The 22967-nt window shown below is 32.7% G+C and overlaps 2 protein-coding genes across 6 annotated transcripts in view; one reads left to right on the forward strand and one right to left on the reverse strand.

Moving 5' to 3' along the window:
• LOC145242707 (uncharacterized) lies at positions 1-19936 on the reverse strand. Its single transcript, XM_080105838.1, has 2 exons — positions 19812-19936; positions 1-8621 (listed from the first exon to the last, which is right to left on the reverse strand). The coding sequence occupies exon 2, from the start codon at positions 2831-2833 to the stop codon at positions 1307-1309; it is 1527 nt and encodes a 508-aa protein (XP_079961964.1). The 5' UTR covers positions 2834-8621; positions 19812-19936; the 3' UTR covers positions 1-1306.
• Positions 19489-22967, forward strand: part of LOC145242708 (uncharacterized) — an 18992-nt gene continuing 15513 nt past the window's right edge. For 2 of the 5 annotated variants that reach the window (XM_080105840.1, XM_080105845.1), the window contains exon 1: positions 19978-21927. The gene's annotated coding sequence lies outside the window, so the exon portion shown is untranslated. Of the gene's footprint in view, positions 19835-19977; positions 21928-22967 lie in introns of those variants that run through there. The other 3 variants (XM_080105846.1, XM_080105842.1, XM_080105843.1) reach the window with 3 other exon arrangements.

Here is a 22967-nt window from a genome sequence, read left to right on the forward strand (position 1 = left end):
AAAAACATTTTTTTATCCTTGGAATCAAAAGGATATGATGAAGAAAAAATGTTGCTAAAAGGAGATTTTTTAAAGTTTGCAAAATCATCAGAATAAAAAAAAACTCTTATTATAGAGTATATAGGCACCCGTCATCCAAAAGAAACACAATCAGATTCACAAGAGGACGTTATTTTATAGCGCCATATTTGATTTATCAGATCTTAGTCATACTTCTGAAGATTTTGTAGTTAGGTTCAAAATTGAAAGCAAGGAACTATCAAATATATATATATATATATATATATATATATATATATATATATATGAACAAAGATGGCTGCCGGAACAAATACACAAAGTTTAGTTTTCTCTGAACTTTTTTTCTTCTTGCAGCATTATACTGTCATGCGTTTTTTGTTATCTAAGCAATGAATTTATAATTTTTCTGGCATGTTTATACATGAAAAGAGATGCTATTGATATAATAATAACCGTTTATTTCTACATAACAAAACGGATCTGTAAAAACTGTACCCAAATTATAACATGCCGGAAGAGATGTTTTCATGAAAAATAAATAGGAGATGGGGAGGAATGGTGAACCAATTTTGAAGGAAATCTTTGAAATAAAATCAGTTCTTCTATATTTCCCTTGCTACTGGTGGAAATAAACAATGCTGGTCAGGAAAATTGCGATTGGTCACTTCATTACAACCTCATCACGGAGGCATCTCTTCATTGATGTCCAAAACCAAAAGAGGTCAGTCTTTGCTGGATCCGATAAATTATGGTCCATATCGATCTGAGAAAAGATTCTTTGACAATGTTAATCGTCAATTCAGATAAATCCCTTGATTCTAACATCAGAACATGTGGTGAGATATATTCCTTGATTCTACCATTTATTGCTTTAAGCATGTTAAAATATTCAATTTTTTTACAGTACCTGTTTCATAGCATAAAATCATTCATGTAATTATGTCAATTTTTTAATTTATTCTGCTCTTAACTCATCAGAAGAAAAGAAACCCATTAACTTTAAAAGAACATAAAGGAATACGAGCATGATTACAAAATCAAAAAATCAGAATTAAAGTTGCAATTGTGTTTTCTTTTAGTTACGCCATCTTTGAATATATATATATGCGCATACATACATATATATGTTCATTAAAATATTTTAAAATGATTCAAATCTCATTAAAATGTTTTAAAACGGTTTCAAATCTCATTAAAATCAGGCATTAAACATTTTCAGTCAATCGAGTCAATTTAAAAGTCTTTTCCAATGAAGCGTTATTAGATTTGAAATATAATCATCACATTATTCAACAGTCGAGTTGGGCATCTGTGGAGTGTTAAGAATATTGTTATCAACATCGTCCGAATTTCCTCTCACAATTATCTGGCCACTCGAAATAGGTTCTAACTGTTGCGATGCCCCACCCACCTGAACAACCATGATCCTACCGTCTGCCCGACTAACTGGGTTACTGTTCAAAGGGGGTGTTGCTGGGACATTTAGAGGAAGCTGTTCCGGTGGTGATAGCTGGACTCCTGTTTCTGTCTGGGTTGATGGTAGTGGAGGTGTTGGCGGCGGTGGCAGTCGTGGTAGTGGAGGGAGGGGCGGTGGTAAGTTGCCGATACCAGTCAGAAAAGAGTGGCCAGATGGACGCAGCGCCTGCTGTCGATCCGTGCCTGGTACGAGGCAACTGTAGCGGTTGAAACGCCGATGTCGGACGAGGTTTCCGTTACGGGAGAAAGCGAAGCCACAAACGTCGCACTTAAACGGACGGTCACCAGTATGAGTCATCTTGTGCACTTTTGCATGCGATTTCTGTCCGAACATGCGGCCGCAAATGTCGCAGCCAAATGGCTTCAGTCCGAGGTGGGCGCTTTTGTGCCGCTCAAGGTTGCCGTGGCGAGGGAATGTCCGCCCACAGAGATGGCACTGGTATTTATGTATAGCAGCCGCAGCCGCAGCTGCACTTATGAGCCGCTGATTTGACTTTGTCGGATGCTGGTATGGAGATTGATGAAGATGATTACGACTAGCCGGGAAGTTGCCATGTTGCGATGGTGTCCTGGTCGGACTATTAATCATAGTCTTTAAACACGTTTCACAGTATAGCGTGTTGCCCGCGTCTTGCCGAATGGGCACAAATACTTTACTGCATGCATTACACTTATAACTTTGCTGCTGCTGCTGCTGTGACTGCTGCTGCTGATGATGTTGATGATGCTGGTGTTTATGAATATGATGATGGTGGTGGTGGTGGTGGTGATGGCCATGGTGACCTGGTTTCGCTTTTTCAACACTCTTGTAGAGAGTCTTATCGTCCACCTTAATGCTAGACTTGTCGCATCCATTATGGTTGTACGAATTCTCGTTGGCAAAAACCTCATGTCTTTGATGAGTACGCATGTGACGCGTGAGATTCCCGTTCCTCAAGAATGAATAGTTGCACACGTGGCACTTGAACGTCTGCTCCCCCGTGTGGGTGTTGCGGTGGACTTTCAGATGCGATCGTTGTGAGAAGGCCTTAGAACAAAGGTCACAGCTGTATGGCCGGTCCCCGCTATGTGTTTTTCGGTGTCGGTCGAGGTTACCTTGACGGGGAAATGTTTTATGACAGATTTCACAGCTAAAGTTCCTCGGACCTACACTGGTTGATGATGATGACGACGAAGTTGTAACAGGGACCGACATTTGTTGAGTATTATTACCCGACGTTCCAATACTTCCAGATGAAGATGTTATGGAGGGCAAACCAATTGAAGTAGAAGTTAACGAGGAAAACATTCCTTTCGGTGCTAAAGGCATAGGGTACGAAGGGAGAATATAATTCATGGTAATTTTCAGAATGGAACTTTGCACGTTATACTTTAGGATTTTTTAGTGCCACCGTGTCAAGATGATAGCATTTTCCAAAATTTTTTGATTGTTTGAATAGATAAATAAAATTTTGGTAAATAAATATTCAATTAATTGAATAATAAGTAAAATTTTTTTTTTTATTACATGGAACTTTGTAGAATATACTTTAAGATTTGTGTTGCATGCAGTTGACACCATGCCAAACTGACAGCATTTTCCAATGTTTTCTGTTGACTGTTTGAATAAATAAAATAATTTAAAAATAAATTTTTTGTAAATAACTATTCAATTAGTTTAATAATAAGTAGATACGCTTTTTTTTTTTTTTTTTTTTACATGGAACTTTGTAGAGTATACTTTAGGGTTTGTATTGCATGCAGGTGACACCATGTCAAAATGACAGTATTTTCCAACTTTTTTTTTTTTTTTTTTACTGTTTGAATAAATAAATAAATAAATAAAATAATTTAAAATTAAATTTTGGTAAATAAATACTCAGCTGAATAATAAGCAGAATTGTTTTTTTTTTACATGGAAATCACCACTTATCAAGGCCCTTAAACAAGGAAATCATAAATACATATAGGTGAGGAGACTGAGCAATGGTGGTTTGCCTATTGTAATAGGTGAAAAAGTGTAGTTGTAATCTCCAATAGGAGATATATATATAAATCTAAAAGAAAAACACTATTTTATGTACATAACTGATATGAAAAAAATATTATGCAAATATTTTTTTAGTACTCATTTCAACAGTCCTCTATGTGTGATCAGAGTGTAAAACTTATATTGCATAAAAATTAACAGAATCAAGACAGCAAATTATATGCATATAAAAGACTCAATATTCTTTCAGATAGAGCTTTATAGTAAGTCACATTGTACATTATTATAATATATATCATTAGTTAATTAAAAACAAAAAGATGTAGTTTTATATATATATATATATATATATATATATATTACACCTTATACTTACTTTGTTGACTAGCAGAAGACTACTAAATAACTCCTCAGAGACAATATATCTATCTATCTATATAATTACAAAACAATGGAAAGTAAATTCTCTTTCTTTCCTTTTCTCCTCTCTGTTTTTAGTATGTTTGTATTTATTGTGATGAGAAAAAATAAATAACGGACGAATGAATAAAGAGTGGTGGTGGTGGTGGTGGTGGAAAGGACAGAAGATGCTTGCAAGCTTGAGTAAAAATAGAGAGAAAAAGAGAGAAGCCACCTTAAATAAAAAAATGAATATGTGAAAAGAAGGTGGATCTGACAAAGAAATATGTCAATTAAATGGAAGAGAGGATCTTATGGAAGTCCGTTTTATAATTCAAACTATCCAACTCTTTTTGATCTGATGAAATCCCCCAAAAGCGTCAATCCATAATTTTACTATATTTATATTTCAGAAAAAAGTGCCACAGAATTTCTTAAAGTGTCGCGGAAAAGAAATCGATTTATAAATAACCACATCAATTATCGTATATGTTATTACTAGTCTTTATGAGAAAATCTGTGTAGCACAGCAGTTTGTTGGTTGGCAGAACAGCATAATTCTCCTGCTATTAAAGTACTCATTTCCTTTGTCCTTGTCTAGATGTAAAAGAATTGGTCCCAGTAAAATAAGAGTATGCACCCCTTTTTTTCTCCACAAAAACTTTATTGTTTTGAATTAAAATATTTTGTCCCTGACTTTTAGTCCATCAAGACAACACTTGTGATAGGAACTGTTAGAATAAAATGAAAATGACCTTTTTTTTTTTTCAACTTCATCTTCAGATTTATTTGTTTATAGAAAAATCCTAATAAACTTTTAATATATAACTTTCAATCACATCTAATATATAGAATTAAGTTAATCACATTTTTACTTGTTAGATTTAAGTAGGAATACATCTTGCCGATCAATATTTGATTCTACCTCGCCAGTCATTTACAGATTTTTTTCAATCTATGTTATTTACATAAAATTAAACGTTATATATTCTATCAGACCTGACTTTTCTGTTATTTTGACTTAACTAATCTTTTGATATAGTTAAAAAATTAATGTCTAATTTAAAATCTTGCTGCTCAACTCCCTACATAGTATCCTAGCAAATTATGTCCCAGATAGTAGCCTCTACATCAAAGTGGCACTGTGCCTAGTTTGTGGTGAAAATGCAATTAAATGTAATTTTTTTAATAATTTTAAAATGTAATTTTTTTATAATTTTATAGAACAAATAAAAATATGAAATTATTTTGGAGGTTTATTAAAAAAGAAAAGAAAAAAAGAAAAGAGAAAAAAGGGAATTTCTTTTTATTCAGAAAATCTATCCACGTCTGTGCACGCAGTCTTATGACAAGACTCTATATAAAATAAACAGTAAAAAAAAATGTGTTTCTTTAAAAATATTTTTTAACAGTTTCGTGCACGAGTTAATTCTGTTATATTGTCATTATTTTACTGCTAGCCACAAAACCAATTAGGGGTAAGGAAGGAAAACAGCTTCATACTTCAAATATTTCCCTCGTAGTGGAATCATGGATAATTTTGGAGTATATATTTTGTTCTTTCCGTATATTTTTTTTATTGATAAATCGATTTAACTCATTTCTGATTGAACAATTCTTTTGTTGTTAGGTGTTACAGTTTTTTTTTTAAATTAATCCTGTAAAAATATTCAGTTAAGAAAATTTGTTTTTATAAGGTTTCCAAAATATCAAAAATATTCCTGGAAAAACAAAAATTTATTTTGTAATTATTTTCAAAAACTATTCCTATTTTCTTTCTACGAATAAAAAAAAAATGATATTTCATAAAATTCTTTTTCGTCTGTCTATAGAAATCTGAGAATATCATATCTTTATGATAAAAACAATTCAAATCTCCATATTTAATCTTGATTTGGAAGTGGTTTGCTTTTGTTTTTGTTTTTTAGATAAAACATTTTTTAAAATACACAATTTTTTTTTATGTAATCAGTAATTACATGTTTTTATCATCTCTAATAATTACCTTTATATCAAATCTAAATAATATAATATCTAAAAATTAAAATGATATCAAATCAAACTTACTTAGAAAACATTTTATATTTGGATTAAGTTCAGAGAAATTCTGCCATTATCAACAAACAGAGTGCTATCACTATTGATCGAAGAAAAAGTCTATTAGGTATTTGTTTGCAAATCTATAGAAGTGAAACCTGGCTGATAAAGGGTTGAGGGTTGCATGGAGAGAAATGATATGATAGATGTGTAGTGCGTGTTATAAAGATAGGCTTAGAGTGTGCAAAACAGGAGACTATGTGGGTTTGGTCACATTGAATGAAAGCGGTTTGTTTGGTAGATGTAGAACAGTTGAGATATTAGAGCCAGTTGGCAGAAGGGAGGCAAGAAAAATATGAGAAAAAGTTATAAGGGTGGATTTGAAAGAAAGAGGGATAAATAAATACTTGGTCAGAGATGGGTTAATTTGGAAGTCAATTTCTAAAAGTTGTCCAATATATGCCAGTGAAATGGACATTAAACTGATGGTTTTTAAAAGGAAAAGGTTATTGAAATTCTGAAAAAAAAAAAACCAGTCTGCAACAGATACAAGTTTTCTCAGAAAGGATCATTTTTAAAAATTGCTAATAAAATCAGGTTCATTTTTTTAGCAGACTATCCCATAAAAAGACTTTTTCATTTACCTTCATCAGAGGAATAATATTAGTTTAAGTAAAACTGAACATAACAGCAAAACTTTATCATCACCAGGAAATGTAAAGCTTTTTAATCAAAAAATTAAAAGTGAAGATTTATAAATAATGTGTAATAGTTATAAGGGATTATCTCCCTTTATTAGAGCTCTTTACTGATATCAATTCACAATAGAAACAAAATTATTATACATAAAACGAAGATAATCAACAGGAAATATAAATTACTTCTAAAATTTTAAATTAGATAATCGAATACAATTCAGGATTTAAAAGACGTGTGAAGCATTCAATACAAATAAAATTGGTAGATTTCATCAAATCAAGCTTTGAATCCAAAACTGAAAGACATTTCATTAAATGTTCTTAATATCCAATTGGTACATGATAAAAATATTTCTGAGAAGGTAAAATGCATAAGCAGTGCTCGTGCTCGCCCCCTTAAGTAAACACTTCATCAAATCTCCACACTAACGTAATGTACTTGCAATAACCCTTATCCCTGACTGGCTTCCGGGCCTTGATAAGTGGTGATCACTGTGCAAAAAAAAAAAAAAAAAAAAAAAAAAAATGCTATTCCTATTCTTATATTCCTATAGAAATTTGAAGTTGCCAAGGGACAAGTAAAGCAAGAGTTATCTCCCCCTGCAATCAGTATTACTTGAATAACTGTAAATCACAACTGTTTCTGGGAAATAAGCATTAATCTTAAATTTAGGTAAAACTTTTAAAAACAAAATTTTTTTAGAGCATTTTCAGTACAAACTAGAATTTTCCCGAAAAATCTGTCTTTACAACTTTTCTATGTTCACAGTTTTATAATTTTATACAAAATTTTGTGGAAAGCTAATGGTCCAATCTTCAGAAAAAAAATCAGGATTAATAGAATAATGGATTAAGAAAATAAATAACAAATTGAAATTACTTCAACAAGTAAACCAAGAGTTATCTCCCTCTGATGATCACTAATATTTGAATAACTAAACCATGAGTTACCTTCTCTTGCGCTCACTCCTATTGAATAATGTAAGCAACCATTAATTATAACTTTTGATGGACTTTGAAAGAAAACTAAAGCAATTTTAAGAAAAGGTAAAGACTAAATATACAAAAGAATAGTCAAATGAGAAAATATTTTGCAATTACCAACTAATGAACCGGTGCAATTTTACCACACGTGAAAATTGAACTTTAGATATTGTGTAGAAAGTAAAAATAAAAAAGGAGGCTATTGAAGAGATGATGTTCGTTCATTAATTAATCATCATGTTTTATCTTTCATAAAGAAATTATCTCCCTTTATTAGAATTCTTTACTGATATCACTTCAAAATGGAAACAAAATTATTATATATAAAACAAAGGTTATCGACTGCTGGAAAAGTGACCTTGGGAGGAAAGCACTCCTTTGTGCATGTGAATTGCTCCGTGTTTAATCTCTTGGTATCTCTGTTTATCCTAGCTTTATTTTTCAGTAATCTTTGACCATTTATCCATGACTGGATTTAAACTATGTAAAAGTGTAGCTTGTTTCTTCAACCTTTAAAAACTCCAGCATCCAGATGCCTTCAAAGACACAATTATCCAGAAAAATTCTATCTGGATATTTTTTGAACAGGATGAAGTAATTTTTTTGAATATTTGGAGAATTCCAAGAAATTTTCTTTTTCCTCAAAATAAATATCACAAACTATTAAAAGAGGGCTGAGTAGAAATGTGGACTAATATTTTGACTGGGTGTCAGATGTGGACTAATATTTTGGCTGGGTGTCAGTTTAGCTAATATTTGGCAATATACACAAGTGATTACATTTTTGGGGGTTGTAGACAACATCAATATAAACAAAATGAAAAGGTGGATGAAACCGTTATGTAATGTTTCCCGTCGCCTTAAAATTTGTTCTGAATAGAGGAGCTTCTTGTCTTTACTGGCTTCCAAGAATTTATAGTGCAGAGGGCGAACAGATATTCACGCACGCATAAAGAGAAACTTGAAAAGCACAACAGACCAATTTTTTTTTTTTTTTTGGTCTTCATGATGAAATTTACGTCACCACTTTTAGGTTTCTGAAAAAAGAAAAAAAAATGTAAACATTAAAAAAAAAAAAAAAAAATGTAAACATTTAAAAAAAAACAAAAAAAATGTAAACATTAAAAAAAAACAAAAAAAAATGTAAACATTAAAAAAAAAGAAAAAAAAATGTAAACATTAAAAAAAAGAAAAAAAATGTAAACATTAAAAAAAAACAAAAAAAATGTAAACATTAAAAAAAAAGAAAAAAATGTAAACATTAAAAAAAAACAAAAAAAATGTAAACATTAAAAAAAAAAATGTAAACATTAAAAAAAAAGAAAAAAAAATGTAAACATTTAAAAAAAAGAAAAAAAATGTAAACATTAAAAAAAAGAAAAAAAATGTAAACATTAAAAAAAACAAAAAAAATGTAAACATTTAAAAAAAAAAAATGTAAACATTAAAAAAAACAAAAAAAAATGTAAACATTAAAAAAAACAAAAAAAAATGTAAACATTAAAAAAAAAACAAAAAAAAATGTAAACATTTAAAAAAAAGAAAAAAAATGTAAACATTTAAAAAAAACAAAAAAAGGTAAACATTAAAAAAAGAAAAAAAATGTAAACATTAAAAAAAAACAAAAAAAAATGTAAACATTTAAAAAAAACAAAAAAAGGTAAACATTAAAAAAAAAGAAAAAAAAGGTAAACATTAAAAAAAAAAAAAAAATGTAAACATTTAAAAAAAAAAAATGTAAACATTAAAAAAAAATAAAAAAAATGTAAACATTTAAAAAAAAAAGAAAAAAAAATGTAAACATTAAAAAAAAAACTTACAGCTTTAGCTTAACCTTGGAATAAGAACAAAAAAAAAATCGAAAAAAAATATGTTATGCTCATTTTCCATTATTCGAAGCAAGGAAACCACAGGATTCGGAATTATTTGTAAATGTAATCTAGAATTAGCAAAACGAATTTCTATCACGTTTTGGTGACTTTTGGTCTTCATAAAAAGGATTTCAAATTTTTCGCTACACCATTTGATGTGGAGGTGGAGACACTATTAAAATGTTTTCAAATGGAATTAATAGAAGTGCAATGTGATGATCTATTAAGATCAAAATTTAATACCAAAGTTATTTCATTAATTGATTTTTATGCACGTGGAAAGTATTTCAAATTTCTGACTATACAAAAAAAATAAATGAGTAAAACTATGAAAAAATGTTATAAGAAGTTAGAAGTGAGTAGAAACAAAATGGAAAGGAAGTTGTTCACGAAGTCACATAAAAGGTGTTAAAAATAAGATTTGGTTGGAAATATAAAAGTGAACAACTTTTTCAAAATTGAAAAAAAAAAAAGAATTTGAGAACAAAATTGACTGAAAAATCATCTTGATGATATCTTGCAGCAAATTTGAAACAAATATTAAGACACTCTCAATTAATAAAAAAAAAAAAAAAAAAAAAAAATCACTGTTTTCCATGAATTCTTTAGTTATTGGTGAGAGCTTAATGCTGTTGCTATGAATTTATAAACAAATGACCTTAAAATTTGTTATGTTATTTTAGAATGGCTTCACATCTAAAAATATTAAACCATCTACCAATTATCTTTCATGAGACTAATTTTACCCCAACCTTTATTTTACCAAATTGAGTTATCTTTAATGCCGTATAATAGATATATAGTCGTTATGACCCTTGGATATGCGCATTACATATGCCTTATAAATGTGTGGATGATATCGCATGTGTATGTATGTGTATATGATTGCAACTATTTGTACTCGTATGTGTGCATATATGTGTTTTGGTTTTGTTTGTGAGTGTATGTGGTTCGCTTGTTGTATAATTTTCAATAAGTTTTAAACATACACGTCATAATTTCATCCATTTTTCACTTTTTTTTTTTTTCACTTTAAAGTATTTTGACATTCGTTGAAGACAACTGATTTTTGTTGAGTTTTTAATTTTAGATTTTTTGTTTTTATGATTTCTCAACGTTTGTTTGAAATATTTAGATTCACGGGGGTCTGCATCCGTCATTTTCCTTAATTGTTTACGAATGGCTTTTGTTTGGTTAGCAACCTGTAATCTGGCCGACGAGGTTGAATGAGTTGCCGATCATTGGTTCAGGTTACGTTATACACAAGAGAGTCATAAGCCTATGATTGTATTTAAATTATAAATGCTAAAAACTTAATCTTTCGAATAAACCATATATTTGTATAATAAAAACATTTTGTGATTTATTTTAATTTAATGTTCACCGCCTCTAAACAAAAAAATACAAAAACAAAAAACCTACCCCATCTATCTATATCTATATATAAAGTAGTAGCGTGTGTGCGTGTGCGTGTGTAACTCTTCTACAGTCCACATCACTGGACCGATCATGACCAAAGCTGGCATGATGATGGTCTTCCACCCAGGAATGGTGCACACCATTTTTCAAAGTAAAGGTCAAGGTCATAGTGCACATACACAAACATGACATTTAATGTTCGCCACCTAAAAAAAAATACAAAAACCTAACATATATATATATATATATATATATATATATATATATATATATATATGAACACTATGAACAAAATTCAAACTATTTAACTAATACAAATCAGCAAATCAATATTAATACCAGACCTCGAGCTTTTAATAAAGTACATACATATATCGGCACTACTTAAACATTAATTAAGAATATCAAACCACATTTCTTCTTTTAACAACCATAATTCTAATAATAACCAAGGAACTTCTCTAACCACTTTAATTAAAAAACTTAACTCTAACAATAGCCCCTTCTCAATCAAATGAACTATCATAAAAAAAAGTTAAGTCTTATACTCCAGGCTCTAAGTCATGTCGCCTCTGCACAACCGAAGCTATAACTATAATTACTTCCCCTCAAAGTAACAATATAATAAATTCTAAAAATGAACTGATCTCTTTCTGTAAACATAAGTCCAAATTTAATTATGGCAATTTTGAAATTACATAGTTATTACTTTTACCCTTTATATAGATATAAAAAAAAATTTTCTTTAACTTTATCGTTTTTCTACATACTTCTTAATACTTTATAATTTAATAATCTTATATTTTAATTCTTTATCTCTTCTTTTCATGGCCGGTTATTTATCTGCATTTTCTGCTTTATTTTTTAAACCTTCCTATCTATCTAATATATCAATCTACCCACACTTTCATATCTTGTATGTATATTTACTTATATTTTACTATATGCATTTACTTACTTTTCTTTCTTTTTTTTCTTGAATTTGCAGATACCGGCCATCCTCTCCTTTTAAATAATTTTTATTTAGTTTTTTTATTTTTATTTTTATATTTTATTTTTTATTTATTTATTATTTATTTTCTATTTATTTATTTATTTATTTTCCATTTAGTTTCGTCTAACAACTCTTGCTGACATTTTTTAATTGATGACCTGTACATTTCAGTTGACCTATATTATTTTGCCCTATATATTTTTTTCGCGCCTTTAACATTTCCTGTCTGGGTCATTTTGACTTTTGTTTCCCTTTATTTTATATTTAACTTTATCATCATTTTTTTTTCCTCTTCCCTGATTTTTTTTTTTTTTTCCTCTTCCCTGATCTTTCTTATTTATATTTATGTCTCGGAAGTAGAGTGAAAAGCATATCTTATTTTTCTTTTATTAATATTATTGGAATCTTTTCTTTTTTCCTTGTACACATTTTTGTGAATTATTCCATGGATTTCTGCCTTTGGATTATTATGGACCATCTTCTTCCAATTACGGCATTTCCTGGGATTTTACTTGTACAAATGGAAATTCTTTTAACTTTCTTGAAGTTTTACATTTGGATTTTACCGTCACTGGATTTTTTATTTTCCACCAGACTATCCATTCATGTGTAATCACCTTTTTCTTTACCATATTCCCTCTGCTTCACTTTTTTGTTTTCAAGTAAGTTCTTTGACTTACTTGTTGTTTCATCAAATACTTCTGCATGCAAAATCCGATCCCGCATTTTGGTAATTCCTACCCTCTGATGAGAAGGAAAGTATTTCTTCGAAACTCCGCGGATTAAGGACTATCCATTTATCTAGTGTTTCCTTTTCAGATTAAATATGTTTTAACTCATTTCAAAGTGTTTTTTAACATATTTTATTAACTGTTTGCTCATATATATATATGTATATATATATATATATATATATATATATATATATAGTAGTAGCGTTCATGTGTGTGTGTGTATATAACTCTTCTACATCCCATATCACAATCATGGGCAAACCTGGCATGATGATGGTTCTTCACCTAGGGATGGTGCACACCATTTTTAAAGGTCAAGGTTATAGTGTCATAGTGTACGTACACAAACACGACAGAAAAGAATAGACACCAAGATAAATATTTTCATAAGATTAATATATGCTTATTTATATTTACAGATTAAATAATGCTGAAATAATTTATGGAATCCCATTAAAATTGCATCTAACAACATTGAAGCATGCCATGAATCAAAGAAGCATCAGATTTATCAAAATTTTTGCAAGGACGAACCGTGTGTCAACATGAAGGTGGTTTTAATCAACACAAAATAACAGGAAATTTTTCAATAATCCTTTCTACAGTTAATAGAGTGATTGTACAATTCACAAGAGATAAAAAATACACAAAACCTCATCCAGTTTTCCCTGGGGCTTCTTAAAGAACTTTACATCATGTGAAAAGAAATGTTTAAGATCCTCGGTGCAAAGCTTCTGACATTGCAACACAAGCTGGTGTCAGTCCCAGAACAACTGTCAGGTATCTTTACAATCTAGACTACTACGGTAAAGCTGCGAGAAGGAAACCTTCTTTGTCTTGCCAAGCACAGAAAAGATTGGACTTGTAAGATGGTGGAGAGACCGATGACCTTTTGGACCAATGTCATTTTTTCTGATGAGTCACTATTTGCATTATTTCCCAACATTGGAAATGTATAAGCAAGAGTTTAACTTAAAAAGACTGCAACCAACGTTGAAACATGGGGGTTTCTCGGTTATGGCATAGGGTGAAATTTGGAGTGATGGTCGTTTAGACGTGGTGGAATGCGGAGGAAACATGTTAAAAATGTTTCAATATTACATGAAGGACTCCTATCTATATTCTAAAGTTGTAAAATAAACCAATTTGCCTATTTATGTAAGACTGGAGCTCTTTATCGCTCTGCAACACAACATTGGCTGAGTCAAAATGGGATTAATAAACTTCCATGGCCAAGTCAATCTCCGGATATGAACCCAAATAAAAACCTTTAGCATATTAGACTGGAACCTTTGCAAAAAGGAAAGGAAGCCATCTTCTAAGCCTGAACTTTTAGCATAATAATTGCTAAAGACATGGCAAGAAATTCCTCACGATGATATTTGTCAACTGATCAATGCCATGCCCACAAAGGTTCTAACATTAAAAGACAGCAAAAGGTATTAGTTATTAAATTTGTGACCATTTATTTTTGCTGTTGTTCTATAAATTATACGGCATAATCACGTTGACACACTGGTTCCCACTGGATCACTAAAGTTAAGCAATGTTGAACCTGGTCAGTACTAAATGGGTGACCACTTGGGACTTCTAGGTGCTGTATGTGCTCTCCGCTTATCTCGGCATTGTTTCCAGTCATCCTGGACTTCTCCTTGCCACTGGACTCAAACAGTTCCGATTCAGGAGAGGACTGGTTAGAGATTGCACAACCCTTGCCTCACAATTTCACACGCAGCTGCTCCTACAGGGGGTATCCTTTGTCTTTTGAGACTGAACGGAGGCATCAACAAATTGTTTATTGAAATAAACTGTTTCTGTAGGTGTCTATTCTTTTCTGTCCTGTTTGTATATATATATATATATATATATATATATATAAATTATATATACACACACTCTCCTACAGCCCACATCACTATACCGATCATGACCAAACCTGGCATGATGATGGTCTCCTACCTAGGGATGGTGCACACTATTTTAAGTCCTGTTAGAAGCGTGGGTATCTTTGCTAGTATGTATGTATATACACTTCCTATTTATTACTACATACACATATATAAAAAAAGGAATATATATATATATATATATATATATTCCTTTTTTTTTTTCCGACAATAATTTCAAGTGAGAAAAGATATTACTTCCTGTAAACATGTCACCGATCTTGATTGCCAATTTCTTCACCCCAACAAGTAAGGTCCATAGACACAGTGACCTTGACGAAGTACCTGACCTTATCACTAATATTGACTATTAAATTTTACACCTATATTCATGTGACCAACATCTATAGAGCCTCCTAATTTCCTAACTCCCATATAAATAAGCATTTCCGAATTTTTTAGATGAGGATTGTTTGTATTATTTGGATTCTTCGGACTACTGTTCTCATCTTGAGTTTTATTTTCACGATATTTCGGTTGATATAACCTTTTCTTTTTTTTTTAATTCAATTTTCACCCCAAACAAGGCACGGTGCCACTTTGAAGTAGGGGGGGGGGGCTACTATCGGGGACGTAAGTTGCATGGACGTTATGAAGGGAGATGAGTAGCAAGATGTTCGTTCACATTACACTTGAACTTCTGCATGTCAGTACAGTTGGGAAAGCAGAATCCCGGAAGGGAGTTCCAAAGTCTAGCAGTTCTGGGGAAGAAACTATTGGAGTAAAAGGCTTTCTTACACCTAGGGATCTCTACTGTGAAGGGGTGGGATTTAGCTGCTTGTCGGGTTTGTTAGGGACAATCATGTCGAGGAGGTACAAGTGCTTGTAGTTCGTCAGAGCATTCACCGTTAAAGTACTTGTACAATAGGCAGAGGGATGCAACATTTCGTCAGTGGGACAGAGGCTGAAGCCTAGATGACAGTTTAGGACCTATCAGATTGGCGACTCTCTTTTGAACCCTGTGAAGGAGTGAGAGACAAGTAGCAGATGCACAAGGCCAAATGTGACAACAGTGCTGCATACATGGGTGAATGGTGGCCTTATAGAGGTACAGGATACTTTCAGGTGTAAGTAGTTTTCAAGCACGGTAGAGAGAGCCCACCTTCTTTGCAGCAGCCTTGGCAATGCTCTCAATGTATCTATTCCAGTTCATGTTCCCTGTAAATGTTAGACCGAGGAGTTTAAAGGAAGTACTTTCAGGTAATGTGTTCCTGGCCATTACTATTGGTGGTAGAGAAGGTTTCTTGTAGTTATTGAAGGAAACAAGTTTAGTCTTGGCAGCATTGAATGTGACCATCCATTTTTGTCCCCATTCCACTACAGATTGGAGGTTACCCTCTAGTGTTTCTGCTATTTCCTTAGATATGTGTTCATTTATTTTCCCCTCGTGCCTGCTTTAGAGTGTGGTGTCATCAGCAAATATACCAATCTCAGAATCAATTTTATCAGGGATGTCATTTATTTTATGAATATCAAGAATAATAAAGGCCCAAGTATAGACCCCTGAGGTACTCCCGCATTTACATCATATTGTTTAAATGTACGACCGTCGAGGACAACTTGGATTTTTCTCTTACTTAAGAAGGATTTAATTACATTATGTATTCTTCCAGTGATACCATATGATCTAATTTTCCTTAGAAGACCAAAAGCCTTAGATATATCAAAAGCTACCGCTTTACCCTCCTGTTTTGTCCAATGAACAGTATATAAGTTTAGAGATTACAGTTAAGATATCTGCTGTGAAATGGGCTTGCCTAAATCCATATTGTTTGTGAGTTTAGCAGCTGTAAGGTGTTGGACTAGAGCTTGATTAATTAAGGACTCAAATATTTTGGCGAAAAGCGGGAGGAGGCTAATGGGGCGATAATTTAATGGGTCAATTTTTTCACCAGAATTCTTGAAGACTCGTATCACAGAAGCAGTTTTCCAGCAGTCGGGGAAAGCAAGATTCGTTAAGGCGTTTGTTGTAAAGTTTAGAGAGAATTGGAGCAACCTCAGTGGAGCATTTTTTTAATAGCACAGCCGGGATGAGATCTGGTCTACTTGCTTTTGAGGTGTCTAGGTTTTTTATAATACCAAGTACCTGAGAAGGGGTGATTTTCAGATCATCTAGTGTGGCATCTGTCTGCAAAGAAAAGTCGAGGAGGGAGTGGTGTACCGGGTTCAGTGTGGAGTTTGAGGCAAACCAACTGGCAAGCAGGTTAGCCTTGTCAGTCGCCATGCAAGTAACTTCATGATTGTTTGATAGTCGGGGAATCGTTGACTACCCATTATTTACCATAGTGTTGTATATTTTCCAAAAATCACGGGTTCCTAATTTCTGTGCTTCGATGCATTTTCTGGTGGTTTCAGTGTATTCTGTCTTAGTTGTTGCTATTTCTCTCTTACAATTACTTCCAGCTTCTATATACTTCTGTCTGTTGGAACTGGACTTTTGTCGGTTGAATCTGCAGTATGCATACTGCCTTTGAGCAATGGCAGCTGCACAAGAAGTAAACCATTAGGGAGGGTGGGGCTTGATATAGAATTTCCTTGCCGGAACATGTGCTTCAATTGCAGTGTTGAACTATTCAGTGGTCTCATTGCGCACTGTTCAGCTGGAAGAGAAAAGATATTTCGGCATGGGGCATCTCTGATAAGTTCCCTGATGGCTTCCCAGTCAGCCTTTTTGTAATACCTCATTGTTTTGAGCAGTGGGTCTTCAGTTTTAGGGTGAGAATTTAGGGTGATTTCTACCATTATCACAACATGATCAGCATTCCCGAGTGGGCTGTGGGCATTTGTTGTACAATCACCGGGAACTGTGGCCAGAAATAGATCTAGAATTGCAGTTTCTAACCTCCAAACTTCTTCAGGTGTTTCTTGTTGAACTTGGCAATGTACACATAATTTCAAACAGAACCTTTTATTTAATCTGCAAAATTATTTGGTATAAGTAAACTTTGTTACTTCTTAGTTTGATATTGCTTTTCCTTCTACAAACCAATTTGACCCGTCATCAATGTGAAAAGCAGATAAAACTAGTCGATAAACTATGGCAGCCTCACAAATGGGTTGCTAAACAGGCATAAGTTGGGAATTTTTGGTTTAATTCAACTTGATTTTCTATTTTCTTTTCCAACCTTAACCTAGCCTTAACCCTATCCCTAGCCCCAGTTGCTTATTGCTCTTTCTCTTCCGACTTATGCCTGAATAGCAACCCAATGCACATTTTGCAAATGTCTGAAGTGGAAACAAAATGGCGACCACTTAAAACCATTCAGAATACATTGGATAATAAATATCATGGAAATTACGTGTCGGCGACAATTTTAAATGTGATATTCGTTCAAAACAGACTCAAATATCTCTAACAAAAAATCATTTTTTTTAAAGGCGAGTGTTTAGTTGGGCCACATCGGTACTTTGACCTTTTGCTAAACTTAAAATCGTTAATGTTATGGAGTGGTTTAAGATTGGAGGAAAAAAACAACAAAAAACATCAATTTGGTGCAAATACTGTTGAAGTAGCAGAAAAAAATGTTCGTTTGAAATGCAACAGTTTACAAAAACGAATAAAATATTTGTGTGAAATGAATAAATAACACTAGAAAACAAGATTATATTGAAGTTTTTAGCTTTAAAATGGCTGCCATTACTGAAACTAGTTTTATAGTAATTTGGTCCAATTTAATGCCAAACAGTAGCGTAATAATTAGGCTTTAATAATGCATTATAAATTGAACCAAATTTGAGTGAAACTGTAACGGTAACCATCTTTAATATAACTGAAAACAATAAAAAAAAAAATAAAAAATAAAAAAAAAAATTTACAAAAGAAAAAATACAATTTAAATATATCAGTAAAAGCATTTTTTGTTGTTTTTGTTTAAATTTACTTTTCAGGAACCAGAGTTTCATTTTGTGTGGTCACTTTTCGATTGTCATTTCTTGAATTTTACAAAATAAGGTACTCAAGCACTTATTGATCTGTGCTGAAATAATAACGTTATTATTTAAAAAGCCATTCTTAACATGGGAAGGGGGTGTTTTGTACCTATTCTGTACTTTAACCTTACAATTGAATAAAAAAACATATCATAAAACTTTAATTAAACTTGGAAATACGATTTAAAAAATAGCGCGGATCAGTAAGTGCCTTAGCACCCAAAATAAATATGAGCACTAATGGGGCAGGGGTTCTAATCTATGAAAACAGTTTTTATTTATTTTGGATTATTCAGACTACTATTCGGTTGTTATATTCACAACGTTTCGGCCTATGTAACCTCCGACCGTCATTAGAATTGCATTTGGTGAAGATATAGTTAAAGCCCCGCCGCTACCTTACTTATAATAAAAATCAGTTTCTAAATAATGTTGCGTGCGTCAATATTATGCACACTTCTTGTGAGTACAATTTGTACTACAAAATGGCCACCAGTGATAACAAAGAATTACATTGCTTAATATAAAAAAAACTACTTGTCTGTGCAAAAAATTAAATGCGATATTCGTTTTCAGCATACCTGGAAACCTATGCAAGTCGTCATTTAAAAGTGATTACTGAGGTGGAAAGAAAGTAAATATTTACCTTTTTTTTTTTTTTTTAAAAACATGTAAAGTATTATTTTGTAAAAAAAAACAAAAACAAAAAATAAAACACATAACAGATTCAAACCATTGAAAAATATTGTATTGGGGGGAAAAATTCAGCTAATACACTTGATGATCTGAAATTGACTTGTTTTCGAAAACAAGGCCGGGTTGGTTTGTTTTACTTGTAAACAACAATATTCAAAATGGCGACCAGTGAATTCTGAGGCAAAATATCGGAAAATGAACTACTTGCCGGTGACAATTTTAAATGTAATATTTGTTCACAACAGACTCGAATTGTAAGTATTCATGTAGCCTACCATACCACAAATACCGGTTTCAGAAAATAATTACCTCCCTTGTTACAAGCCGAACTCTCCTGTTTATTCATTTTTTTAAGCAAAACTGAATTTTCGCTGCTTCTCTTCGAAAATAATTAATTTTCTACCTTATCGTTTTTTTGATATGTTTATTACTGCGACATGATAATTAAGTAAATAACACTGGTTTTATTTGAAATTCAATATTTCGATTTTCGAATTTCGCTATAATGACGAAACACCAAAAAAGATATCGTAAAACTTGCAAATACAAAAAAATAGCACGGTACCTTCTCTGCATAATCACCAGAAAGACTTACAAAAAGATTTTCTCCGTGCCGTGTGAACAATTGAATACCTACCTGTAATCATCCTTAATACGCAGGTACACAGGTATTTATTACAGGACACAATCAGATCCGCTAAATGAACGTTAGATTGTTGAATAGTTGAAGATTTTTCTGGTGTGATCATTTGCATAACATAGTTTGTACCGGTGTTAACCCAAAATAATCCCATACGAATATAATACCGGACATTTTTGTTGTTGTTGTTGTTTTTAGCTGCGTTATTCGCATCTCCAAATATGTCCAATATAAAGTCGATTTTTACCGCAACCATTTAGGAAAATTTGTAAATTAATGCTCTCAGCAAAATCTCGTCCTTATTTCCCAAAATGTCAGTCTAATCGTATTGTTTGGATTCATTGAACTACTGTTCTGTTCTCATCTTAAATGTAATTTCACAACGCTTCGGTCGATGTAACCTCCAACCTTCTTCAGGTGTATCTTGTCAAATTCCGGAATTTGGACGGAATTTCGAACGAAACCCTTTATTTACTTCACAGGGGTAGCATGCTCTTGTTCCATCAGCCATGACTGAATAGAGGTCCTAAGTAAATCGCAATTGTATTTTTTGGTCGCCCACACTGAGATTGTGTGTGAATATCCTGAAAAACTTGGGGAGAAAAATAAAAAACAAACAAATATTTTAGATTTTATAGTAGAGGATCAGTTTCGTATATAAATTTAACATAAACTGATCCTCCATTTCTGGGTCATTATAACTTTTTAGAGTTGTTAACTAATCTATTTTAACTATTAAACCTAACCGTTGCAAACCCACATGTAAATTGCCTAAAAAAAATACCCCTCTCCGCCAAAAAAAAAAAAAAAAAAACGTACAGAATTTATATCCCATATACCCCAAAATATAAGTTCATTATCCAAAAACATAAAAAAATATATTAAAGTAATGTTTTTTTGTTTCTTTTTGCTTTTGTTTACCTACAAATTATTGTAATTGTGACATGGTCCCTGGCCTTGGTAGAGGCCATTTTGGATAACGATTATCATCTTTAGGTATCGCCAATCAAAACACCAACATTTAATATTAATTGGATTTATAAGTTATGTTTTACCGAAGGAAGAAAATGAAGGATATATATAAACATACAAGCATTATAAAATGTAAATAAATGAAACATTGAAAAAATAGAAGGGTCACCAGGTAGTAAGTGCAGAATTTTGTAAACGAAAAATAAAGAAAAACGAAATTTTATCACAACAATCGTAAAACACGTTTCAACTTTTTACACATCGTTTCTCACACCTAGTCAAATACAAAAAAAATCTAAAAAATACAATTTTGTTATTGTGCAGTTCTAGGAGGTCCACCTTCCCAGGCTTTGCCTTCTCTCTTTGAGGGATTAGTTCACTGATAATCGCCTGAGGCACCTCTACCAGGAAATGCCTTGATTGCTCAGGCATCTTTTGCAGAGTCAGAATATCCATCCCCCTCTCTGGGGTGCTGACTTTTCAATCCCACTTTCTGATCTTAGTGTCACATTTCTCACGGATGGAGAGAAATAAATACACCAGCTTCAGGAAACTCCCAAGTCCGACCACAACATGCTCTTGTCTAGTTATTGAGCCCGAAAGTGAAAAGAACCAGCACTGACAGCAGCAGCAGTAGCAACGTACAAACTGTTTAATGCAATTTAATTTGCTTCTGCTTGCCATCTGTAACTTCTCTCAGCCTTTAGTTGCTGCTCCTAGTTTGAGCCCTGTAGTTTCAGTGCCCATCAATGTCTGGCTCCCTGTTTCACTGCCTGTTATCATCCCGACCTCTGTTCCAGGGTCTGTCAATGTCTGGTTCTTTGTCCCAGTACTAGTTGATGTCCAGTTCCCTGTTTCAGTGCCTGTTGACGTCAAGCTCCCTGTTCCAGTGACCATTAATGTTTAGCTTTCTGTTCCAGTGACCATCGATGCTTGGCTCCAGGATCCAGCTCATTCCTGCAACCTCTGTTCTATCGATCCAACTCTTGGCCACATCCACACTAGACTGGATCTATCTAAGACATCTCATCATACCTCTGGTACACCCACTTCAATCTCCATTTAAAGTCGTTCCATGTTGTCCAGGATCCAGTTTCTACATTTCCAGTTTCCTATTTATTTCGTCTCCGCTGCTGTTCAGGTACATTTCCTGTTCTTCAAACCTTCCAATTCCAGAATCAATTTCTTCAAGTTCTACAGTTCACTCGTGTATTTATGGCGAAATAAATCTGTTTCTTTTCCAGCTGTTCATCTGTGTTTGTCCTTTTCCCTCCGTAATGTATCCACCGCCTTATATAAAGGCAACTTCCAGCTTCCTACCCTCCTTTTAATTGTTCTACCAATTTAGATCCCATCTGACCTCATTATATTCCTCTTCATATTCGCAATTTACAATCCCTTTTCCTCTTTCAAATTACTCCCTTCCACCTCATGTCGCATACCTCATACATCTTGTTCTAATTAATATTCCTTTTATTTTATTTTGTTTTATGATTCATTTATTATTATTCTTATATTTATCTCCACTCTTACCCCTATTTTTTTATGTTCATCTCCTTGTTTTATTTTAATCTTCATTTGAATATTCTGACATTTCCTTCCGAATGTAGTATAAGCTAAATGTCACATTTCCCTATATTTTTAACCTAGCTCCTTTCTCCTCTTCTGATGAGAAGCATTAGACTTCAAAATGCCTGGGTATAAAGAGCATTTATATCCCCATCTACCAATGATGTTTTCTTCCTCATTGAACTGACAAATAAATCCATATATACCTATATTTACTTTATATTGTCTATAACTTTCTTTATCTATCTATCTATCTATCTATCTATCTATCTATCTAAACAGATATATACAGGGTGAAACGGTAACGTTGTTGCCCTAAAGAAAACAACACTACAGCTTTATTTTAAAAACTCAATTCAGGTAACTTAATTATGTAGTAGATTCAATGTAGCCGCCTTCAGCCTCAATTATCGCCTCGATACGTGTCCAGAACTGGGAGTATGCTTTTACCATAAGCGCTTGTGGGAGCTAAGCGAATGGTGGCAATCAAGCTGGCTTTGGTGCTATGAGAGGTCATGTAGGTGATGTTCTCAACGTGTGACCAAACGAAATAGTTCTGCAGGTTCAACTCGGGAGAGGAGAGGGGCAGTGACAGAAGGGTGTAAAGTCGTA

Source organism: Euprymna scolopes, chromosome 21 (genome assembly GCF_053919585.1).
Source record: "Euprymna scolopes isolate OS-2025 chromosome 21, ASM5391958v1, whole genome shotgun sequence".
Lineage (NCBI taxonomy): Eukaryota > Metazoa > Mollusca > Cephalopoda > Sepiida > Sepiolidae > Euprymna > Euprymna scolopes.